The sequence below is a fragment of the Ciona intestinalis genome, chromosome 5, assembly GCF_000224145.3.
Source record: "Ciona intestinalis chromosome 5, KH, whole genome shotgun sequence".
In the NCBI taxonomy this organism is placed as follows: domain Eukaryota; kingdom Metazoa; phylum Chordata; class Ascidiacea; order Phlebobranchia; family Cionidae; genus Ciona; species Ciona intestinalis.
In genome coordinates this window covers 2,430,297-2,447,207 of record NC_020170.2, presented here as the reverse complement: position 1 = coordinate 2,447,207, position 16,911 = coordinate 2,430,297, and the positions used below count along the sequence as shown (strand labels likewise).

General features: G+C 33.9%; 3 protein-coding genes across 3 annotated transcripts in view; 2 read left to right on the top strand and 1 right to left on the bottom strand.

Moving 5' to 3' along the window:
- The window catches only part of zf(mynd)-3 (zinc finger protein), a gene marked incomplete in the record, with an annotated part of 14,509 nt that extends 8,290 nt beyond the window's left edge, over window positions 1-6,219 (top strand). The window contains 15 exon segments of the mRNA NM_001078458.1: window positions 518-612; window positions 905-1,078; window positions 1,461-1,604; window positions 1,928-2,001; window positions 2,115-2,189; window positions 2,449-2,549; window positions 2,839-2,957; window positions 3,373-3,525; window positions 3,740-3,900; window positions 4,387-4,496; window positions 4,780-4,819; window positions 5,389-5,684; window positions 5,740-5,788; window positions 5,885-5,909; window positions 5,911-6,219. Coding sequence (NP_001071926.1) covers window positions 518-612; window positions 905-1,078; window positions 1,461-1,604; window positions 1,928-2,001; window positions 2,115-2,189; window positions 2,449-2,549; window positions 2,839-2,957; window positions 3,373-3,525; window positions 3,740-3,900; window positions 4,387-4,496; window positions 4,780-4,819; window positions 5,389-5,684; window positions 5,740-5,788; window positions 5,885-5,909; window positions 5,911-5,953 — 1,659 coding nt within the window.
- Window positions 6,154-14,247, bottom strand: LOC100180466 (protein MCM10 homolog). The gene is made up of 17 exons (XM_002124932.4): window positions 14,055-14,247; window positions 13,559-13,654; window positions 12,844-13,300; window positions 12,295-12,454; window positions 11,819-12,003; window positions 10,694-10,834; window positions 10,254-10,460; window positions 10,027-10,084; window positions 9,878-9,963; window positions 9,300-9,480; window positions 9,014-9,165; window positions 8,710-8,887; window positions 7,961-8,189; window positions 7,747-7,829; window positions 7,349-7,444; window positions 6,803-6,969; window positions 6,154-6,345 (listed from the first exon to the last, which is right to left on the bottom strand). Exons 1-17 carry the CDS (start codon window positions 14,170-14,172, stop codon window positions 6,216-6,218), a joined length of 2,724 nt encoding a protein of 907 aa, XP_002124968.1. The 5' UTR covers window positions 14,173-14,247; the 3' UTR covers window positions 6,154-6,215.
- An 813-nt stretch (window positions 14,248-15,060) lies between these two features.
- On the top strand, window positions 15,061-16,053 carry LOC100185271 (protein ATP6V1FNB-like). Its single transcript, XM_002124880.4, has 2 exons — window positions 15,061-15,495; window positions 15,555-16,053. The coding sequence occupies exons 1-2, from the start codon at window positions 15,174-15,176 to the stop codon at window positions 15,800-15,802; spliced, it is 570 nt and encodes a 189-aa protein (XP_002124916.1). The 5' UTR covers window positions 15,061-15,173; the 3' UTR covers window positions 15,803-16,053.
- Window positions 16,054-16,911: the final 858 nt, after the last annotated feature.

Sequence of the window (16,911 nt, the reverse complement as noted above, 5' to 3'; positions counted from 1 at the left end):
CAGGCAGGCGCGCTAACCACTTTACCACGGCGCCTTTTAACAAAGATGCTTATCAGATTTACCCCCAATATGTAATATGGCGAATATTTATTAAAAAACAGACAAATTACATCAGTTATATTTATTGCGATGGATGTGCTAGCTTTTTGGAAACATGTTGTTCAATATCTTGTAAAGTACTACATTTTGCACAATTTTTCTGTCCCGACAACTGATGTGAATTTCAAATACAAGGAATTTACCCCCCGGGGTAAATTTATCCCAGTTTAAGAAATGCCGCTTAGTATAAATTTCTGATACTTTAATTTTTTAGGTTATGAACCAAACAGTAACTCCACCTAAATACACTTCCATGCCTTGCTGTGGAACCTCACACATATAGTATATGATATAAACTTAAAATTGATTTCTTTACATACTATTTATCAGACCAGTATACTGTAATTCAGAATCACTTTAATCAAGTATTTGACTTTCATACTTACATCTTTACTAAACTGGTTTATTCCTGTTTCAGCTGGTTTCATATGAAGTAAACAATAATGCATTGTGTCGCTTTTTTGTTCCAACTTCACCACTGACGCGTACATCCCACACCTCGACAGTGCACATGTGAGTGCATTATTTGGTTAATTTTAAAAAGAATAATAAAAAACCACTACTAACTAATTTAAATTTTAAAAATATGTATGTAAGTCTTGACATATATATTTGAGTCTGTATTATTTTTTATAAAAGGCAGTTTAAAGAGTTGTATACTCCACATAGGGTGTCATTTAATTTGTTCCAAAAACATTATTGTAAGACTGAACCCCCCCCCAAAAAAAAATTTTTTGATATTTTTTTGCCCCTAATAATTTGGAGAATTGTTATTTTTAATTATTTTATTTTGACTTGTTTTCAGCCAAGAGATGCTCTCACCGGAAAAAGAGGGCGAACCAGTGCTTCAGATTATTTGTACTCAGCGCAAAATGGTTCCTGATATTAATAAACATTGTGCTTATTGCAAGCGTGAACCTGACAACAGTTTCGAGCTCAAAAGATGCATGAACTGCTTGAAAGTTGCTTACTGTGACAGGTGAGTTAGTTGTGCAACTGTTTGAATACAATTTCCTTTCTAGAATAGGCGCAAACTTTATAAAGTAAAGGCAGGAATAGTTAGAAGCACATTCCTATGAGGCAAATATACCATATTGGTTGCAGTGTGGAAAATCCCAGGGTGAGCTTGCCTACCCTGCCTCCCCAGGTTTGGCGCCTATGGTTGCTACCATGATGTTTGTAAACTTTTTAGTTTCCTATTCAGGTCACTATATCATGGTATTAGAACCATACGGTTTTGCCAGAAAAATGAAAAGGGCTTTATTAGATTTCACAACTAAGAGTTAACCTGTTAATGCAGCCTAGCTAGGGCGCTAAAAAATTGCACAACTGTTTATTATTTAGAATTTCTCATTTTTTAGGGATTGTCAAAAAGGTGGTTGGCTTAAACATAAAAACGTATGTCGACGTACACCTGAGTTGGTTGGTCATCCATTTGTGATGTGTATTGCAAAATCTAAAGCAACTTACACCAATGTGAAGTCACTGGCTGTGAAATGGGCAAAGTAAGAATCAAAAAACAATGTTTGCTTAAATTTAGTGTCACTAATAGGTTGTTTAAATTAGAAGTAGTACAAAAAATGGAAAAATTATTTACAAAGTTACGTACATGTGAAATGGGCAAGGTAAGAGTTAAAAAAAATCGTACAAATAAGTAGTCAAATTAAAAAAAAATCATTTGTAATGAAACATTTCCATGCTAATGAACCATTTTAATCAAAAAAATTATACATTTTAAGGATAAGAAAATAATATATATATATATGTATTAGTAAATATCCACATCTTATAAGTAAATGAGTAAAGTTTTGTTGTCCCTTTTTACCAGGTTAAGCTCTGATGTTGAGATCCTTAGTTCTTCCATGGATGGTGAGAATGCTAATGGTGAACATTCTGTTTCAGGTAGTTTAAAAATACCCTTTTTTTTTAACTTTTAGAGGCTATTTAAAAAAATAAAAAATGACCGTTTAAAAAAATGTTGCTTTTTTAATAATTTTAACCTTTATTTACTACAGAAATGCCTATGGAATTACGTTTCTCATCTTGGAAGGAAAATAAAAATGAAGTTTACCCAGTTATTGAGGACAAAGGTGTGTTGAATGTTTTATTACAAGCAAGTCTATTAACCACAAAACCCATATACCTGCTGTACATAGGCACCAAACCTGGGGTGGCAGGGTAGGCAGGCTTACCCTGGCTTTTTATAAATTGCATTAATCAGTAAATAATGAAGCAAATTTGTTTCATAGGAAATAAATCTACGTTTAAAGCCTCCCCTGCATTTAAAAGTTTAAAGCATGTTTCTGTGTTATAATACTTTCATACAGCCAGTTAAAACCTTTTTTTCAGGTGAAGAACTATTGGATTTTAGTTCCAGAAAGTTTGTATCAATTTTGTGGCAGAATGACAAATCAAAGAAAAATTATGTCAAAGTTTCAGACAAAGCACAAGTAAGATTTGAAAAAAAATGTTGTTTTATTTTTTGTAATAGGCTTATTTTTGTCTTAAAACTGTGATATGTTTTGTGAATCTGGTCCTGATCTAGCACTACTGTTGGACAATTTGAGTTACATCATAACAAAATACACCAAGTACTACTAAATCCCAGCAAAACAAAAATAAGTCCAACTAAAGATATCAATTTGGACAAAAACTAGAATCATCAGTCTTTTTAATGAGACACACAAATTTTATTGGTGTATTTTTTCTTAAAAACTGTAACTGAGTTTTTTGTATCAGGATTTCAGTGCCCCGGGTAGGACAATAGATCTTGCTAAAAAATCCTCACCAAAATACGATTTACTGGAATGCCTTAGTTTGTTTACTGAGCCCGAGATATTAACCCAAGATGAAGCTTGGTAAGATTGGATTTTTAAAACTTTTTTCGCCATTTTAACGATTAATGTTTGAAAAAAAAACAAAAGCAGCAATTACTACGCTATAGACGGCCTAAAATCATGGTTTAAAAAAGTTCAAAAAAATTACATTATATATATATATATGTATATACTTTTTTTGAAGTGACCAAAAAGTGAACATAACCAAAAAAACACTGATGTGAAGTCACTAGCTATTTAATGGGCAAGGTAAAAGTTAAAAAACAAATTTGCTCTAGTGCTCACAAATGGGTCGTCCAAATTTATAGTGAAGCAGAAAAAGGGGGCAAATTACTTGCATGTTAACGCAAACATGGGTTATCCAAATTACTTACAAAGTAATGTTAAACCAAAATAACCAAAAAAAGCTTACATCTAATTTCTAATTGTTGTTCAGGTATTGCCCACAATGCAAAAAGCATCGACAAGCAATGAAGAAAATGTCACTTTGGGATTTGCCAGATGTGCTAATAATTCAACTCAAGCGATTTTCTTTCAAGAATTATCTCTGGAGAGACAAAATCAACATGTTTATTGATCTTCCTGTCAGGTGCATCATTTAAAAATATCTAGATTTTAATAATTTAAGTGCCCAATAATAAAAATTGATTTAAAAAATTCCAATTAAATTTTTTGGAAAAATATTTTGAAAATGTTTTTGTAAATTTTTTATGAAATAACATTTCAATACACTTAAAATTTTTTTTTCCAAAAAAAATGTTTTTATAAAGGAATTTTTTATATAAATCCAAACATTTCTTCAGCAACTTTGACATGACATCTTACTGCAACAACCCCAAAACCTCCAAGTCACTTTGTTATGACTTGTTTGCGGTAATTAACCACCATGGAGGGATACTAGGGGGCCATTACACAACCAACGTGCGTCTTCCTGATGTAAATAACACCTCAGAGAGCGTAGTTGGTAGGTTTTTAATTCTTTTAAATTTTAAGATACTTTTATATTTTTAGTAAGTGGGTTTTTAAAAACTCTTTTTAGATAATTTTAAATTTTTTATTAGATAAGAATTTTTTCTTGTACTGTAGCCTATTTATAGTGTTGCATCGACATTGGAGCCAAAGGATTTTGGGTTCAATGCTCGATGCTGCTACCATTCTGCTTGCCCGAGATACTTATTGTATGTTACTCCAACCCAGTGTTCACTAACGGGTTGTTCAATAGTCAAATATTGCCTACAAAGTAATATACATTAACAGACATTACGGGTATAAACTGGGACATCAAAAATTTCCTTTTAAATTACTTAATGTCTGACAATACCGATATTTATATACTTTTTTTTAAATAAAAATTTGCGAATAAAGAGTTTTTTTTATTTCAAAGTAGCCATAAATTGTTTATACATTTTTAATCAAGTCGTTTCTAGGCTATAAAATTTAATTATTTTAGACTGGCGTTTATGTGACGACAGACACGTCACAAAACTCAACAACAAGGTTGTTACTGAAGCTGCATACGTCATGTTCTACCACAGACGTTCTAGTAAAAACTCCAATACTGTAAGTACATTTCTCCTAGAAACATTACAATGTGTGTAGTGCAGGCTATCATAGCTTTACTTTAGTAATAAATATTTCCATTTCTATTCTATGTAGGTAGGGTCCCGCAGTGTAGCATGCCATGGAAACCTAGGATTTAGGCCAGATAAATACTGCTTAGCAAATCAATACAAATTTAATTTATAAAAAAGTTATCAATGCAAATTAGTTTATTTTTTAAATTCCTAAAAAAGCTAAGCAGTAACTTAGTTGATAAATTATTTTATTGGATATTTTTTTTCAGATGTCGGAATCATTGAATATACCACATGAACCACAAGCAGGTTTGAATAGAAATATTAAGCATCTATTATCTAATACACATTTGTATAATAATTGAGGTGATGCTACTTTTACTGAAATACCCCTATGTTTAGTTACAAGCAGTGACGCAGCCAGGGAGGGGGTTTCGGGAGTCATGACTCCCCCCCCTCCCTTTTAAACCAAAAAAAAAAAAAAATTTAAATTAAAAAAAAAAAAATTTTTTTTGAACAATTTTTTGACTAAAACCCCCCCTTATTTTTTTCTGGCTGCGCCACTGGTTACAAGGCAAGATAAAAAATGTTTGCAGCAACTTGTATATGAAAATGTAACAGACAAAAATCAAGTCCAACCACTTGTCGTATTAGAGATATATATTTAGCTTAAATGGCATCACCAGTCTCTTATTTAATTTGAATACCGATATTTCACTGAACAAGAATATTAACCTATATAAGCATCAGATCAGGGTTAGATTCACGAAATTTATTACAAGGTATTCTTATACAACATTTGTTAAATATTCCATCACCTTTTTAGTTTACTTGACCTGCCTACAAACATGTATTACACCTCACCTTATATTGCTTAGATAAAGCACAGTGTGATGAAGCCACAAATGCAACTTCAGAGCATCAACCTGTTATCAACACAAATGGAGAGAAATCTGAAACAACCGAAACCTCTGTAAAGCATACGACCAATTCCAATGAAATATCCCTTTCCTTAGAAGAAAACAAGCAGAAAATAGTAAATACCACAACTGTGAATGATTCCCCATTATCCCCAGTTGGCAGATCAGCACAGAAGCTTTCTAAAATGCAAATTGAGAAGTCTGTGGACTCTAAACTCTCTAAAGAACACAATATTGATCAAATAACCACACAGGTAAATTTTATCATTTTTTTATATTTTGTAAAATTAATTTTTTAATGTTTATCAGAATTCCAATTCTCAACAGACAGCACAGCTTAGAAATTGCATAAATTCAGGTAAATTATTTTTTGAGGTTGCATTTTGTTGAAACTTTCTTATTAGTGCACACAAAATGGCGACAATGCCTATGTTACACACATATATTCCCTTAGGAGATTCAGGATTAAAACCTCAAGGCAAAGGAAGTTCTTTCTTACACAGATATGGATGCGATCGACTGAAAACAACCATCTTGCCAAATTGTATTATATATACCTTGTGTATAACTGCTGTGCCGCCTTAAAAATACTTTTTACAAAATACCTGTTTTTACAAATTTTTCACAAAGCTTCTGCTGTGTTAGCTATTGCACTGTGCATTATTATAACGTACATCGCTTCTGTTCTTTGGGTTAATGAAATTGCTTACAGAAACCCACGCGTATACAAAATTGCTTTATTCACCCGACACTCGATTAAAATTTACTAAAATACAAATAAGTAATTAAGCTGCAGAGTTAAAGAATTTGGGTTGCTCTACACCTCTCACAAGAAGAATCTCGGAATCAAGTTTAACTCCATTCTTGGTCCGCAGCATTGAGGTTCTTGACCATGTCTTTTGATTCCCACAACCCCTGAGAAAAAATGTTTTAAAATGTGTACAAGGAGAAGAAATAAACTTTGTGGTCCAGTGACATTGGAACACAAAATTGGTTTAGATGGCCCGATGCTAGAATGTGCATTCTTGGGCAAAAGATACTAAGGCAGAATTTCTCCAATTTAGTGGTCACCAACAGTTTGCGCAAATTTTCGAAAATCCAAAAAATTTGCGCAAATTTTCGAAAATCCAAAAAATTTCAACAATCCCCCCCAAAAAAAGAAAATACAAAGCATTTCTACAACTCCATGGTCACCAACATATTGCGCAAATTTTCGAAAATACAAAAAAATTTCAATAACAATTCAAAAAGAAGAATATAATTACCCAAAAATTGGTTCGAAACACACCCATTTTAAAGCAGCGCCTGACATTTCCTCACTTATAGATGATAAGTGAGATTGATTCAATGCTAAGATAATGAACATATATACCTGCATGATGTAGTTGGGTATGGTTCCCATGTTGTTGTGCGTTGTTTACACTTGGTGCATTCAAAGAACTTTTTCTTGCAGCTTTGCCAAGTGAGACTATGCTGTTGTGCTTTACAACGTTCATGCGGTGCCCAGAATGTATATGAACATTGTTCACAAGTTACTATCTGTGAAAGCAAGACAGTAATATTATCCAAAGTAATAAAACAGTATTTTTATATGTGGCCTTGCACCAGCAATTCGATGCTATTAGGTAGTACCATTGTGAGAGCGTGTCCTCAGGCTTAATGACAATTGCAGAAAAAACAGTATGACACCAGGGCACAATTGCCCTAAAGGAGTTCAAGGCTTCTCGCTGCTACATTTTGGGCGTTGGGGTCCTTGGACAAGACGCTTAACTGTAATTGCCCCAACTCATTAGTCCCCTCCTGGTTTGTGAAGCTACAGAATAAATATACACACACAGAGTTGGGTATACAGTAACCTGCAACAGCCATGAGGAGGATAAATAAGTTCCATACATTCAAGTTGTTACTACTTTATCACCTTACTAGCCACTTCATATGTTTCCGCCATCTTTTCCATCAACATTTCCTTTTGAATCAGCGGGTTGAAATATTTTTCTTGTTTCTCCATTTCAGCCTGAAATATCAACAATCATATTAAAAGAGCTCACTAGTAGCCCTATAAATGGCTGCTACCACTGTGGGCGTATGGGTCCTTGGGCAAGACACGTAACAGAAATTTATCAAACCAGTGGTCACTAATGGGTTGTCCAAATTGTCAGCCATACATTAAAAATAAATAAAAAAAACACCCACAAAGTAACGTACATGGTAATTTGCAAGCTGGTACGAGTTTTAACGCCTGTCATTTTTCAGGCACACGAGAATAAAGTAAGTTACATTCATTCATAAAGTGTAAGAGTATGCAGTTTGACTTACTATATCCAACTCAGTGGTATGAGATGATCTGGCTTTCAAAATTTTGTCGAAATCTTCTTTGCACATTTCACCATTTCCCATAACTGTAGACAAACAAATAGACAAAAAACAATGTAAAAACATTCCAGAAAAAATTCCCATAGACCATTGTTAATTGTTTAAAACACGATTAATTCAGGATATTTAGATATTATGTGCAAAATATTCAACATACCTTCCATTAAAGAGCTGTTTTTTTCACTACCAGAAGTCAAATTTTCTTTCCCATTTCCTGTGAGCTTTTTTTTCTCACTCTTTTCCTCACGATTTCGTTTCACTTTTTCCTTCAACTTTTCCAGCTTCTTCTCATCATTTTTAACCCGTTTTGGAGAAATTTTGTTTGGCGTGCTGGGAGGTATGGACACAGTTCCATTCTCAGATTTAAGTTTGGCGATCGCTTTTCTCTGTAACAGTTGGCTGAATTATATATATTATAATTGTGTATATATCTACACAGTATTATAAAGCAGTGCTTCTTAATCATTGCATTGCAACTTACAACACAAAAGAGGGTTGCTTATTATGCTTAAGTGGAGTACAAACTGTTACAGCTGAATAAACGATTTTACAAAAAAATGTACAGTGGGGAAAATTTTTACTAGAAAAATAATGAAATGTGATACAGTCACATAAGTAGTACACATAGTTTTGGGTAATTTGGTGAAAATGCATCAATTAAACAAGCTATAACATAAGACATGTTCCAAAGAGTGCATTTTTTTTCAAAAAGTAAGCGCATATGCAAAAGTAATAAAGCTTTTGCATAACGGTTGATTGCCCAGTAATGGTTAACGTCTGATTAAAAATAGCGTGAAAGATTTTTGTTTCAACAAAGCACAAAACATAAATTATATCACTCAATAGTATTGATTGTTCAATCATGTATGCAACACCTACATAACACAATGCCACCTATGTACCAACCTTTCTTAGTTCAGCCAGTGTGGGAGATTTAGTTGAAAAAGTTTGTGGTGATGACCAACCTTCACTTAACTCCACTTGTTTATTCAAACCACCTCCAAGTTTGGGCGCACTGCTACCCACAAGTGCTTGTGTTTGGGCAGAAAAAGCAACGGATAGAGGTTTTACTACTTCCCCTTGGCTGGAAAAAGTAAAACAACTTTTAAATTATACAGAAAATGTTTTGGTAAATACCCCTTGTGTAAAAAAAATGTTTGTAAATTGTTGTGCTTTATATGTTAAAATACTCCAAAAAAGAAAAACGAACCTGTTAAGTTTTGCTTGTTTCCTGTGTAAAGCCGCTTGTCTCTTAGCTTTAATAAGTTCCTCCGTGCATTTTTTTATTTGAGCGGCAGTGACATATTGCTTTGTTGGCTGTTTTTCGCCAACTGCCAAACTTGAATTTGGTTTTACCTGGTTCTGCAGAAGAAAAAAGTTTACAAGATGTTTTTGTGGTTATATTTACCTCCAAAAAAGGGTTCAAGAGAGTAAAAAACCTATCTTTGCCATGGTCATCTCATTTTTTTAGAAAAAAAAACTGGGTTGCCTCTTACCACATTTGCCTTTTTCTTTTCCTGAATCTCATTCTTTTGCTGCCGTAGAAACGCAGCAGCAGAAGATGGTGGTTTTGGTTTCTCAACGTCTTTCTCAATTTTTTCCTTCTGTTTCCGCTGAAGATGGTTTAGAAACTGACGAGATCCAGCAATATTATCCCCTGATGTGAGCATGGCTTCACTGTTAAAGGATATCATAGTTAAAATTATAAGTTTGGCACATTTGTGTAAAGAAGGTGAAAAAAATAATTATTTAGACTTTAAAAACAGAAATGTTATTGGAATTTGCAATACAACTAATTTGTTCACATTTTTTCTTAATCCTGCAACATGGTCAAGTTTTAGTTTTTTGGTTTAATTTTTAACAAGCAGAATGTTTAAAATTACCATACCAAACAAATTTCATACTATTCTATTCTATATGAGTCAGGTCCTATGAGCCATGCAAGCCTTGGTACCCAGGATTTTAGCCAGAGTTGGTTCATAAGCTACATGGTCAATCAAAATAAAAAAAAGTTAAAATATAACATATCCTATTTCTCATTCCAGAGTTTCCACATATTATATATGTTACTCACAATGTATTTGAACAACCAGATATAGCTTGTTCTTCTTTTATCCCACTAATAGCTTGCATGATTTTTGACTTTTCAATTGCCTCTTTCTGTTCAAATTTAAGTTATAAAAAAAGATTTTGTTAACTGATACAACATGACCACATTTTTACCTGATTTTCATTCGAAACTTTTCCAAACATCTTCGTTAACGTCATTTTGCTTTCTTTCCTAGAAAATGTCGGAAAAAGTAATATTTTATGTATTTTTGGAAACAAAGATTTTCCCTAAAGGTGTCATAACTGCAACTTTAAACCCAAACAATTGTAATTTAATATATGAAACTTTCATTTAAATACAGCAGCCCAACACTTTTCTCGCAAATACATGGAAAACAAACCTTTGAATTGTATGATTAGTTGATGGTGGAGCCGCACTGTACGTTTGTCCTCCATAAAAAAATTGGTCCCCTTTAACTTTATTCCACATAGTTTTCTTGTATTTGTCTGCTATCGGGGCACCCACTGAACCCTGCAACTCCCCACGTTTGGCGCCCATTTTCTTGTACTTACTTTGCATGTGGAAAATGCATGTTTCACCAATATTCCTAAAAAGTGAAAGCAGTGAAAAATATTTGTTACACCTACATTAATAAATAATAAGCCGCCCGAAAAATGCAAAATGGTATTCTAAAAAATTGAAAAAAATTTTGATCAAAAAATATTTGAAACCACTATTAGCTTAAGGATCCTTTTTTCATAAAAAAAAAAAAAACTATTTAGAAAGTAACCTGCTATACACAGCCTAATCAGTGTGCCCAAAAAAATCAACATAACTTACTTGTTGATGAACGCAAGACATTTTCCCGCTGGTTTCTTATTTCGAAATTTTGTCGCCATGCACCACCCGAGGTCAGCAGAGATCCCAATCCTCATAATACGTTCGGAAACATCGACTGTGAGCGCTGGGGTGTTGTCATAACTGTAATACAAAAAAAATGAAGCAAAAAGTTGGCTAGCTCAGGATTAATTAAACCGTCCAATATATTTATATAAAAAGGAAAATGGTTTTGTATGTATTTCTAAAAATAGGTGTCATGGAATTTTTAATAAAATATAGGTTGACGTTGTAAATTCAGACACCTGTAAAGGTACCTGACGCACCTCATTGATTAATGTGACAAATGCAGTATGATTATACTTCGGCTTTGTTTGTTAAGATTAAAAAGCTGTCTAAGCATAATACTGGGGTACTAAACTGCTAAAACACATGGCTAGGGATGCACATTACAGAATTTCGAATCCATGAGATTCGAATCCTTTTGTATTCGAATCTTATTACGGGATTCGGTATTCTGTTTAATGACGTCATTACACGTCATCTCATATACTATATTAACAATTTTTGAAACTTATTAATTTTGAAAAAAAATATTTTTGTGTTTGTGGGACTTTCGAGAGTAAACGTTTCGTAACGTCTTTTCATAGCCTGCTATACGTTTCATGACGCAAAAACTACCCAATAGTACAATTTTTGATCATTTTACAGCTCATGACCCAACAAGGCTGCTATGAAAGGGTCAATAAACTGACTTTTGTGGGTAAAATTTCTTTTTCCTATAAATATAAAAAGATTCGAAATTCTAGATTCGGAATTCTAGATTCGAAATAAAGTATTCTAGGATATCCTAGAATACCTAATTATTCTGTAATGTGCATCCCTACACATGGCTATGTCATTGCCCCATTACACAACAAAACAAAATATTCACAAAAATCTGCAATTATGTGTTAAGTAACGTTAATTTATAATAACCTGTAATTTTTTATTTAACATATAATAACCTTCCCACTATACAACAGAATATTTACAAAAATCTGCCTTTATGTTTAGTAACCAGTGATGTTAAATTGTTAATTTATAATAACCCCGTCAAATTTTTAAACTGCATTGGGCACAACCTACCTTTTATTTTGACTTTGAACATTATCTTTCCTGGGAGGCATGATAGAAGGATTGAGGATCCCAATGACTGATCCCACCGTGATCTTCTTCCACAGCTCCTCATGTACGATCCCGAAGAGGAAGAGAGCAACATGTTTGTTACAGTCATCGAGATCAGTGAGATGCCAGATACTGAATTGTTTACCCTAAAAAAAAAAATATTTTTTTTACTGCAAATAAATTAGGTTAGATTCAGATGTACATAAGCAGGCCTGGGTGTTGAGGGTAATGGGTCAAATTTGGCCAAAATTCCAAGTACATGAACAAGGACCTTGCCCATACAGAATAGAAATATAAATAAATACCTAAAATTATATTTTATTAACAAAAATCACCTTTATAAATTTAATTAGGCCAAAAAAATTTTAAACCATTTTAAACAATTTAAAGCCAAAAAAAATTAAAACAAAGAATCTCAAAACATCATCCCAAATTACATTTTTTGCTGTCTGTGGATCAAGCTGCTTGGCAACAACAGCAACAGTGACCCAGTCCTTTTCCTCGCATAACTTCTGTGTTGGTCGGATGACCCCGATCTTCACGAAGAGCTTCGATTTCATCCTCTCCTTCATCTCATCTTGGGACACAAACCTCTCTCTGTAAATCAAAATTTAAAAATATGATTTACACAGTTAGTGTGCAAATATACACACTATGTATTATAGGTTGCTGTTTTTAATAGAGCACGCTAGTGGTCAACAGACCTTTTTTTTCTTGGAACATTTTTTCTTGATGTTATTGTTTGTTTTTTTCGCAACTTTTTTCGCATTTATCTTAATTCTAGCATTTATTCTTTAATCTATATTTTTAATGATTGGCTTTAATTTTCTATGTTAATACATGGCACGGTTGTTTATGTTAACTTAAATTATTCTTGATTGAAGTTAAACCATCGCTAATTGCATTTATGCAAATTATGTCAATTTTTCGTGCCAGGAAAGATTTACAATAAAAAAGAAATGTTACAATCTCAAAAAGGAACTCACTTTAATCTTATCTTTGAAAAATGCTCGATTTCAAAAAACTGTTGTCCTTTAAAAGGTTTGGGTTGTGAAGGCGCTGGCTTTTGCTTTGGAGTTTGTTTCGAATTTTGATAAAATGAAGATAAAGATGTTTTGCTGCTGGATGTTGGACTTTTAACTTGAGAAGTAGGATCGTGACAAACTCTTCTCCTTTTTTGAGATGGCTCAGGCTCGCTGTTTGTATTTTTTTCTGGTTTTGATTTCTCTTTGGGGACTACACCGTTCTCTGCCTGCACAAAACTTTCATCAGATATTCCTCCACCGAAAGCATCAAAGAAACTGCGTTTTTGTTCAGTTTGTGGCAATTTCTCCTGCGGTGGTTCTTTGGTATTAACAGGGACAGTCTCACATTTTTCATCTGCACTTGTGTTCATTTTCTGTTTCAATAGTTTCATTTTTCTTTCCAACTCTTTGTATTCATCTGAAATTTACAATACAACAACAGATAATTCACCATGGCACATGAAACCTAACTGTTTTAAGCTAAACAAACATGCTCATTTTGAAAGTTCTAAAACTTTTGCTAAGTATTAATTTTTGAAAAAGAGATCATATTAAAAACCACACACATAGGCCCATTATAATTGAGAGTTAACAATTAGGTGACTTGCCCCAGAATATCACCAAGAGATAAACCCAGCAAGTACAATACTACAGCCTACAGGTTATAAAAACTTACCCTCCATTTTGTTTAAATCATCTTTATTGACAGGTGTTTCATCTTCTTCTTCATCTTCGAAGAAGTTGTTTAAAAGCTCCAAATCATCATCTCGTGCTTAAAAGTAAAGATTTTTTGTGATGAATCCACTTACCATGTCATATGGTGGGTTGGGGTAAGATGGGACATGTTTTTAATCCTATATTCACATACCATGACATTTGGTAGGTTGGGGGTAATTTGGGACATGGTCTGCTTATTTAATTTATTAGTAAAAAAGGTACATTTAAATGATTATAGCCTCATGACTCTGATATAGCGTTGTTAATTGTTTCAAAGCAAGATGAGAAAATATGGGAGATTTTGTGTCTTAACAGAAGCTATCCCACTAGCAATTAACCTATTGACTTTTCTGGTCTCGTTTTGCTATGGCGGCATGGGACTCTTGTACATTAGTATTCTTATACACTTGATTTAGGAACTTGTTAATATTATATTTGAACATAACGTATTTTACCAGCAGCAGGTTTGCTTTCTTTGGCAGTTTCCTGCTCGTTTTCCTCAAGTAACTCAGCCAGTAGTTCATCGTCACCGTCATCATCAAACAGCGCTTCTATGTTGCCATCATTATCCATTTTATAGCCTCAAATATTGTACTAATGTTCACCAAGTATGTACTATTACTACTATGTGAGTTATAAAAACATTCGCTTTTCCCGCCATATAAATAGCACTGTTAGTGACAAAACGTATCTTATTATAGGGGTTTGTGATGCAAACTAGCGTTTTAAATTGACTCTGAGAGCTATACGGTAATTTGTAAATACATTTATTCTAATTTATTTCTCTAATAATGTTATGCATCCTAAAAAAATGTACGTTTTCAGGCATGAACAGGAGATATTGGAACTTGCATACTATTTCTATGGTCGTATCAGTATCCATAGTAACTAATTTATGTCAAGGTACGCGGAAACTTTACTTTGTGTAATTCGTAACTTGATTCCGTCGGGCACCAGAAGGACAACAGATTAGGGCATTTAAATTTTTTATATCGTGTAATTATATGTTTAGGTTTACAGAAATCAGTCTGATAACTCCAATAGCTGCAAGCATGGTGCGATAAGTCAAGCGAAATATCTATTAAAAACGTTAAAGCGCGTAAAATTTTTAGTTCGCCGTGTCTTAAGACAAACGTATTTTTTTATCTCCTACGTGGTTTGATTATGACAAATGTCAAATGACAATAAGTGTGGACAGTTCTGTCGAGTGTTTTTCGCTTTATGTTTCGAATATATAGCAACCATGTTATGTTAAGTAATTTTCGAGAGAATTTAAGTGGGAAACTTAAAGAGCAAACTTATTTGAAGTGCAATGTTGCTTCATAGAAGTTTAGCGTAAGATCATATTCGGCTAGTGGTCTTTAGTAAAACTGGAATATTTCGCTTCGCTTTGATTCTTTAATAGCGGCGATCGTTGCTTGCTTTCTATAGTAAAAGTATATAAAAGAGGTGTCAAAAATTTTAAACTATGTTATTACTTTAGGTGTTATAACTGACGTCATTTATTTTTAAGTTAGCAATCGGTGCCAGGTTGTTGTTAAAAAGGTTTTGTCGCTTCTGTGAAGTCCGTCAAGATGGTTCGCGAGCTTAATATGGACACCCAGCGGCAAAACTTTTGGAAAGAAGCAATCAAAAAGGAGGCGTACGTGAGGCTTGCCTGGCACCAGAAATACCGGGACAACGTTAGCGAGGACGATCAAACGCAGGCTACAGAACAACAGAGAACCCGTTCAAAAAGATTTCAAGACATGGTCCCAAAACCTCCGACTAGAAGCCTCACACTTCCTGTCCTATCTTACCCAAAGCGGCGGCAACCAAAACTTGAAGTAGTAGCGCCTACTACCGAGGTGGTTGATCCAAACCTGCTGTTAGTGGAAATGCGTCCAGTTTCCCCTGGTAAGTAAACTTTTAAACGATTTTTAGCCTTTTTTAACTTTCATAATCCTGTTTCTTAGGTATCCGAAAAATGTTATACCACGGTTTTACAAAGGAGGGCAAGGGTAGATACCAATACCTGCAAGCACGAACCATTAAGAAACCTGAAGAAAAATACGAATTTCCACTGACCACATCTTGGGAATACGGTTGGCACTTGGACGACGTTGTTAAAGATTTCTGGGCACCGCAATTCGGCCGCTCCCGCATCGTACGCGACACTTTTTACAGAAGAAACGGCATTTTGTACGAACCGATCACCGCCTAGACTCCCCAGCCACCTGCCACGCGTGCAATACCTTTCCAACAAACCTTCACGTGTGATTTTACCTTTAACGCCATAAATAATTGCCGCCGAGATTTTAAATATACATTGACAGCCATTTATACAGAGATTATTTACATTGCCCATGTAGTTCTTTGCTTTTAAATAATTTATGGAATTAAATTTAAATATCTTGCCAAATCAAAACGCTTTATAGTAGTGTATTGATTTTACAAATACATATATTTACTGGAATTTTAAAGAAAGTCCTATACATCTGAGCTATATCAGTTAACGAGGTAAGTAATTCAACTGCAATACAAACACCAAACTCAATTCAAACATGGCCCAATATGACTAATTAGTTGTACGGGTAAGACGGGACATCTTCAGCAAATAATGTTCAAATATCCTGATTGTGTTTTAAATAATTAACACTAGTCTATATGGAAGTCGTGGGGATACGGTTTTATAATTCTTTGAATGTTCTTTGTTTACTACCAGTCGGATCGGGGAAAAGAATAAAATGGTCTCCCTTCTTGATTGATCCTACTATTGATTGGTTTTATATTTATAAAAACAACAATCGACGTATAAAATGAAAGTCATTCGTTTTATACGTACCTTTGTTCTTTTGTTTTTTAGCATCATGTGTTTCCTTTATGCGTGTTTGGGTAGCTGCGTGTGTAAGTCTTGGTTGAGTGACATACAGTAGGGTAGGGAAAGACGGGACACCTTTAGCACATATGATATCCTAATATCCCGATCGTGTTTTAAACAATTAACAACGGTATATGGGAGTCGTGAGAATACGGTTTAATAATTCTTTGAATGCTGTTTGTTTACTACCAAATGGGTAAAAAATAGAGTTAACAGTTGTCCCATCTTACCCCACCCTACTATATAGTATTCTCTTATAACCTACTCATAATAGCTACATTGCACCTAGTAAAACTTATACAAAGTGTGGCCGAAGCAACTTAATAGCTCGGCAGTTTTATTTTAATAACCCACCTTCCTTATTTCCGAAGCCAGGAGTAGGCAAACATAATAACATTGTTATGCAAATGTTAATATAAAATGTTGCCAAGAGAGATATACCTAAGGAGCTC

Excerpts from the sequence above, each read along its gene's own strand:
- LOC100180466 (XM_002124932.4), bottom strand. The coding sequence starts at position 14,172 with ATGGATAATGATGGCAACATAGAAGCGCTGTTTGATGATGACGGTGAC. Across the intron at positions 10,461-10,693 it reads TGTCTTGCGTTCATCAACAA|GAATATTGGTGAAACATGCA; the intron begins GTAAGTTATGTT and ends TTCACTTTTTAG. Across the intron at positions 8,190-8,709 it reads CACTGGCTGAACTAAGAAAG|AGAAAAGCGATCGCCAAACT; the intron begins GTTGGTACATAG and ends CAACTGTTACAG.
- LOC100185271 (XM_002124880.4), top strand. The coding sequence starts at position 15,174 with ATGGTTCGCGAGCTTAATATGGACACCCAGCGGCAAAACTTTTGGAAA. Across the intron at positions 15,496-15,554 it reads AATGCGTCCAGTTTCCCCTG|GTATCCGAAAAATGTTATAC; the intron begins GTAAGTAAACTT and ends CCTGTTTCTTAG.